At 38.9% G+C, this 7449-nt stretch overlaps 1 protein-coding gene across 1 annotated transcript; it reads left to right on the forward strand.

Annotated features, from left to right (window-relative positions):
- The first annotated feature begins 505 nt into the window (after positions 1-505).
- Positions 506-1460, forward strand: LOC135709838 (low choriolytic enzyme-like). The gene is made up of 3 exons (XM_065232251.1): positions 506-818; positions 872-1308; positions 1371-1460. The coding sequence occupies exons 1-3, from the start codon at positions 506-508 to the stop codon at positions 1458-1460; spliced, it is 840 nt and encodes a 279-aa protein (XP_065088323.1).
- The last annotated feature ends 5989 nt before the right edge of the window (positions 1461-7449 follow it).

Below are 7449 nucleotides of genomic sequence, written 5' to 3' on the forward strand. Positions count from 1 at the left end.
ATATTTTAACTTGAGAAATTGCTAAATGCAATGCGAAAAAAGGCGCTACAAGGAATCGCCTTAAATAAATGTTTCAAATTTGTTATTCAGGTCCCCTTTAATATTCTATCTACTCACCTCAATGAACAGATGTTAAATTAAACAATCCTAATTTGTTTATAAACAAGCGCTATCGAAAAGCGTATATGTAGGCACCTATCTACACTTCACTGCTGCTGTGCTATCACAACGTTGCATCACAGATGTTAACACTGACCTAGATCTCCATCTTCGCCCCCAGTCGGGTGCCATTATGTTATTACAATGCTCTGTACCATCCACCGCCGGTGTGTAATCAAATTTATTTAATTGAACCTTTTATCGTCATTTATGTGTTACCTCGACGCCGACGACAAGCGCGATCCCCCCAGAATTTCCTTCGGGCTAATAGAGATGATTGTTCGATCGAAGTTCTTATGTGTGCCATCAATTAAGGCAGAGCGACACTACAGTTCTCCGTAGAAGGATGTTGGTTAGCTTATTGTTACTGTTCATTCCTGCTGGTGTCTTTTGTGCTCCCATTGGCGATGAGGACGAACCATTTGATTTGGATTTTTCCCAGTTGGGTGAGGAAATGTATCGCATAGAGGAAAGGAACGATACCTTAAAGTTGTTGGAAGAGTGGTCTTCGATCGAAGATGGGGGCATGAATCCGGAAGAGATGGGACCTTTTGTGCAAGGTGATCTCTATCAGCCCGTGGTCGCGAAAAATGCTGTGAAGTTCAAAAGTAAAAAATGGAAAAACGCGATTGTGCCGTATAAAATTAGTGACGACTTTGGTAAGTGCACAAGAATGTTTCGTGACAATGGTAATTCAAGTTTTCCTCGGTAGGTAATGGTGAGGTGCAAATGATTAAAAATGCGTTCAAAATATTTCGACAGAAGACCTGCATTCGATTCGTTCCGAGAGTTAACCAAAGAGATTACGTGTCGATCGAGAGATCTTCGAATGGCTGCTGGTCGACGGTTGGACGCGTTGGAGGTCGGCAAGTGCTTAATCTACAGCAAGATGACTGCTTTCGCCGAGTTGGAACGATCCTACACGAACTGATGCACGTGATTGGGTTCTTACACGAGCACACCCGGTACGATAGGGATCAGTTCGTAGATATCAACTATCTGAATGTGCGCTTCGATGCGATTGGCAACTTTTGGAAAGAATCCAAAGACGGAACGAGAACTTACGGGATCGGATACGACCTGGGAAGTGTTATGCACTATTCGCAGAAAGCGTTCAGCTGGAATGGATTCCATACGGTTGAACCCAAGGTAAGTCTAAGCACTTGTACGGTATGGTATAGGATATGGAGAATGAATTTTATCATTTTTAGGTTAAATATTCCGGGAGAATCGGACAGCGGGATGGATTTTCCAACAAAGACATAAAACGTATTACATCGATGTATTGTAGTAGCAGTTGACTACATTGGTTAAATAGAATATAATTAGATATGAAACTTAATAAATATCGATACTCGCATGTTAATTTTCGAAATTGATTTTGTTAAAAGTGTGTGGAAAGAGCTTGTCGAGCTGAATATTTTGTGGATGGATTCCGTGTCATTCTTCGGGTGTACGAGTTTCGGTCCCACAATCGAGATCATGTTTGGGGGCTCCCGGACCAGAAATTTGTGGCATCGCGAGTGATAATTTTAATTTTAGTTTATTTACGCGTAGATGATGTTGGTTCACGAACGAAAGTGTACCAAAAGTGCTTCTGAACGTGTTTCGCAGTTGGGTGTGGTGAAATTCGTGCATTCCCGGTTGATTGTGGAAATCCGTATCCCAAAATTGCCCACCGATTCCTTTTTTTGCCGTTAGACGACGACGGGTGTGCTTTCGCGAGAGTGACGTTTATTGGATTCGTTTCTTTGCACGGGTGTTTTTTTGTAACTAGCTTAAGTGTGCCTGATATTTGCATTGAGTGTCGGAGATTGTGAGAAAGCTTAAGGATGCCTCACTGGATACGCCCAAGACTGGACGGGCGGCACTAGATGCGACCCTCCTCCCAGATGACCATGGCAATGCAGGAAGTATTACAACAAAGGTAATTGCTATTAGATATTTTTGCAAACAGTGACAGATAGCGGACATGGAGAACCAGTGGAGGTGCCGGGCAAAGGTGTTATATCCTAGACAAATGGTAAGTTACAAATTCGCTGTTGTCGTTGTCGTAGGCGCCGTCGTAGTCGCTGTCGTAATGTCCGTCGTAGTCGCCGTAGGCAGTACCGTTAGTTTATTTAAAATTAATCATCAACCGCTGAAAATATGAATTATCGCGTATTTCCGTTGTTCATTACATGCCAAGTGAAATTCGAGAACGTAATTTCATTTGAATAGCTTATTTAACCAGGTCTTAAACAATCGTCACGTCGGTCATAGCTTGTTATGATTACCTGAACCATGCGTAAAGAGAAAATCGAAACGTTGAACGTTACGTGAAAGTGGATCTTAATGAAGGCCTTAAGTACTCTTTCGCAGCTTTTAGTTTTAGGATTTCAAAGATCGTCGGTTCCAGTGGCTTGCTTACTGAGCAGAAAAACGCGGTTCCAGGTCCTTTCAGGGCCTCCCTTAGCTCAGTCGGTAAAGGCGCAGCTACAAGGCAAGACCATGCTGAGGTGGCTGGGCTCAATTCCCGGTGCGGTCTAGGAATTTTTCGGGTTGGAAAATTTCTCGACTTCCCTGGGCATAGAAGTATGATTGGACTTGCCACACAATTATACCAATGCAAAAATGGTACAGGCATCGAAAGCTCTCAATCAATAACTGTGGAAGTGCATCTAGAACCATGGTTGGCATACACAGTTTTGGTCACGAACTGCTCATTTGCTAATAACTTTACACAGAGTTGACGAAACATAGTTCTTTTTGAAGCAGTAAATATAATAGAATTTAAGCTTGTTATAGATACATAAAATAAAGTAGATTTTAATTCTAGGAATAAACTGTATTTGTTTTTGCGTTGTAAATATGAAGTGAGAAATGCTCGCTGCACATCTCGAACTTTAAGAGTAAAAATTCATTTTTGTTGATTCAAATGTTAAGATTCATCTACTTTTTGCATATCTATAGTAAGCTATGATCCTAATCTATCAATTACTTTAAAGAAAAACAAATTTCAACAACTGAGTGAAAAGTTATTAACAAATGAGCAATTGGCGTGTACAACTGTGTATGCCAAGCATGTCTAGAACACTAAGTTGAGAGCACGCAATAAGCTAATATGCGATATGCAATAAGCTTGAAATGCGAAGAAGAAGAATAAGATCCTTTCATATTAAAAATGTATGGTAAGATCGCTTGTTTATTGTTTATTTTGTAAAACTTTTCGTTGTCGTCGGTGCCGGGTTTGAATAGTTATAAAAACTTGAGTAACGCTATAATGTGATGGGGGGGGGGGGCTCGGTGGCCTTAGAGCAACCGGTTTTGCTTACTGAGCAGAACATCATGAGTCTAATCTGAAGCCCATCCACATGTTATGTCAATCGTTTTATTTGTTAACATGACTACATGGTAATAACAGCAACTCGATGATTAAAAAGGAGCTCGTCTACCTAGTGGCAAACGTTTTTGCTTATTGAGCAGAAGACCGTGGGTTCAATCCCAAGCTCCTTCGCGTTATATGATTGTTAGGACATCAATTCAGCTTATCGTTTACCTGAACGACCCCTGCTGCAAACCCAACCCTATTACCAAAGGATTAGGTCACTCCGCACACCAATCTTGGGTCATCTTTTTTGTCAGTGTGCCGCAAGTATGCCGATTGTGCCGGTAATACACAAAGAAAAAAAAAATACCCTAAATTTAAGTTCTTTTTACTTAATTTTGAGTTTTGCATCCCACTCTCACTTTTTGTTGTTGTCAAAAACGGAACGAGAGATTCGACTTTCTTATGACTATCGTTCGATAAGCTACTAGTGAGTATATGAGATATTCTATACTATAAGTGGTTTACTGAAAATTAGCTTATTGAACGGAAGATGGGAGATGAGTGAAAAGAACTTAATTTTGGGTAATGTTTCGGTTCCGTGTTGAGCAAGCTGCGATTGTTTGTAAAATACCCATCCCGGCAACCCGGTATTTCTGACACCTTGAATGTTTTGGTTTGAAATTGCAAGGATAAATCGGATTGAGGATGATGCGGGAAGTGAACTTTCGGTGTTTTGTGATTCATAGGGTAATACAAGTACTGTGTTTTAGTGTTTTATAATGCCCTCAAAGGCGGAACAGAAATCTAGCCTTTCAGCCACTCAGCACATTGTGCCGGAATTATATTCTACACAGCTTGAGCGCATCCATCGGCACATTTTCGGCATACCGTAGGCACAATCTCGTCAGTTGGTTTCAGTCACCGGATAGGACGGTTGGATATCCCATCGGGGATGAATATAGAAATTGTTAGCTTAAGTTTGTTTGGGAAAAGTAAATTGTGTAGTAATTGTGAATAAATGTAGTTTCTGTAGACTAGTGTTTGGCCAATCCGCAGTGCGCTTTGAAAAGCGTTCGAGAACGGTTGTGTTTTTGCTCCGCGTGCTTTTTTTTTGTGCTCTGGTTATCTTTGTGCTGCCGTGTAGTTTTTCGGTGCTCGCATTTGAATAGTTTTGTGTCCCGGACGCGATAATTCGATTTAGAATGATTTGTGCTGATGTTTTCCCCTCTGTTGCTTAGATGCCTTGTGTGTTCTCGCTCCCTATGTTGGATGAAGATGAAAAGTGATATTTAGATATTGTGTGGTTGGATTCTCTGGATTGTTTAAAAATGACTAGAGAAAATTAAGCATCGGGAATGCGCTCCCGGATATATTGATTTGGTGAGTACGTTCCAGTTGAAGATTGTTCTCTCTAAACAACCATTTTTTGAATACATTTCATTAATCAAACATTATTATATGCTGGGTTTGGGGGGGGGGGTTCCCTTCCCAAGCAAAAATTTTTGTTTTATTGAAGTTCTATAGCAGTTGATACAACCAAATTATAAAACCTTCACTGACGACCACATTGCTTTAACAACCTCCTGAGAACCGCTATACAGCCATGTCATGGCCAATTGGCCCAGTTTTAATGCATTCATTATAACTTGATATGCGAACTACCTTAGGAGCAAAGGTTTTATGTTAGTTTTATCACACTCTACACGTGGTTGTCAAAAATGCAAACATAAAACCTCTTCCAGGTCAGAAAGTTTTAACAACCTTTTGATGACTACCATAAAACTATATTACAACCGCATAAATCGCTCCTGAAGAAGTTGATAAAACATGATACGCAAAACATTTTGACAACCTTGAAGGTTTTAAGTTGGGATTTTTGGATGATAGTTAATATTGAGAAATATTTTATTGTGGTTTTATTCTTTCGATGTTTGATGTGGAATCATGATCCTTGTCAGTTGGTAATAATACCTGATATTATTGTATATTGAAAATAAAACGACTTTATTACAATTTTAAACCAATCTGTATATGCTTCACAGCATGCCGTGCAATATTTTTGGTGATTATTATACCAAATAGGAGCATAAATTCAGTGCGCCATATAAATACTAAAAAATAGGGATATTTTTAATTTGTCTGCATTTGCACCATGCATTAAAGAGTCATTAAAAGATTATCTATTTAGTACAAAACTGTTACTACTGTTGAGCAATAACCAGTCATTTATTATTTAATTTTACATAGATGTGTGAAAGTGTTTTATCGCCTATCAATTAAAGCGTAATTATTCATACTGTGTTAAATTTGTTCATACGGCGACATCTTTTTCGTTATAACTTGCTGCTCCTTAAAAATACCTCAATATAACATCAATCTAGGAGAATGGAATTCTATAGCATAACATAAACCTAATGGTTGTATCTTAGCATTTCGTAGTCCGAATTGAGAACGTTAAGTTATATCTAAGCTCTATAATAGCTTGCTGGTTTTATTCGGTACAGCGAATCAAAACAAAACAAAAACCATGGCAACCTGTCAAAAATTCAACATTCCAAGCGATCCTCTTATTTTCTCTTGTAATCAAGATGTAAGAAATGCTTATTGGATCTTTTAAAAGCTTTTACAATACAAGGTGTGAAGCCGTGATGCAAATACTGACCATCTCCAACCGGATTTAGTGAAACTGTCTGCGTTGTTTTAAGAAGGGTTCGTGGATCTGTCGGAAGTGTATCGGAAAGCCGCTTATTCAATATTTTTAAAAGCTCACCCACACTGTGCCTTATGTTGAATGAGGGAGCCCATAACTGTAGATACTCCAGGAGTTTCATAATGGCGATTGTCTCATTTTCATCGTGTTTAAAAACACTGAAGGGGTTTTCATTTCATGTATCTCAATAGATTTGTTTTTTTATATTGGTAACAATTTTCAGAGTATTTTTTGTTATTGTTGTAGTATATTTCTTATCTGTAAAACTTAGGCCTCTGATAAAGATGATGGTTGTAATGAGGTTTTGATGAAGGTCTAAGACTGCTTCAAGTTTTATATCAGTCATAAAAAGTATGCCATAAAACATAATTGTATGTTTTGTTTTGGTTTTATTCTGCAGTTATAAGCAGTGATATAGAGCCACCTTACAGCTACCATTAAAACTATGAAGTCTGAGTTTTAATTTAGTAGTCATAAAACAGTTTTATATTCGACTTGACGGCCTGATTTTATGACAAGCACACAAAACCGTAATACAACCACAGGCTGCAAGGGATGCTATGATAAAACAATGATAAAATAAGAATAAATCTTCCAAGCATTTAGATTGTTACTTGGGTTGTCACGTATTGATAGACATACATCTTGTCGTTTGTCTTCCAAAGGTCTTCAATGAAGTTGATTCTCCCTGCTGCAACAAACCATCAGGCAGAACTTTACAACCAGTGAAGTATTTGCAGTCATAGGTAATCCTTGCACTGATGGTGCGTTCTATTCACATCACATCACATCACATCACATCACCGTAGGCACAATCTCGTAGGCATTAGATTGTTGTAAATAAAATGGGAGCACTGCTGGACAACTGTCATTGAAGTTGTTCAGAACATTACGTGCTGTTTGACTGTATGTTCAGGAACATCTTCTAATTGAATATACCAGAGGAACTCAGACCAGCACTTATAGATCTAAATATGAAATGTAGGTTCTAGAGTGGACTCAAGAAGAAGAGGCAGTTAATAAGACCTCATTAGTACCCTTAATTCAAATAATGCTGCAGATGACACAAAACAAACTAAAGAAGTCTATTCATCACCCTCTACAGTCGGTCTCTAACAATGCTCCCCACCGGTTCCAACTCTTTCCGGCCGAAAGGCTAGATTTCTGTTCCGCCTTTGAGGGCATTATAAAACACTAAAACACAGGACTTTTAGTACCCTATGGATAAAAAAACACCGAAAGTTCACTTCCTGCATCATCCTCAATCCGA

This window comes from Ochlerotatus camptorhynchus, unplaced genomic scaffold (genome assembly GCF_037179485.1).
Source record: "Ochlerotatus camptorhynchus isolate MF236.1 unplaced genomic scaffold, CSIRO-AGI_Acam_v1.1 ptg000365l, whole genome shotgun sequence".
NCBI classification, from domain to species: domain Eukaryota; kingdom Metazoa; phylum Arthropoda; class Insecta; order Diptera; family Culicidae; genus Ochlerotatus; species Ochlerotatus camptorhynchus.

Excerpts from the sequence above, each read along its gene's own strand:
- LOC135709838 (XM_065232251.1), top strand. The coding sequence starts at position 506 with ATGTTGGTTAGCTTATTGTTACTGTTCATTCCTGCTGGTGTCTTTTGT. Across the intron at positions 819-871 it reads TAAAATTAGTGACGACTTTG|GTAATGGTGAGGTGCAAATG; the intron begins GTAAGTGCACAA and ends TTTCCTCGGTAG. Across the intron at positions 1,309-1,370 it reads TCCATACGGTTGAACCCAAG|GTTAAATATTCCGGGAGAAT; the intron begins GTAAGTCTAAGC and ends TATCATTTTTAG.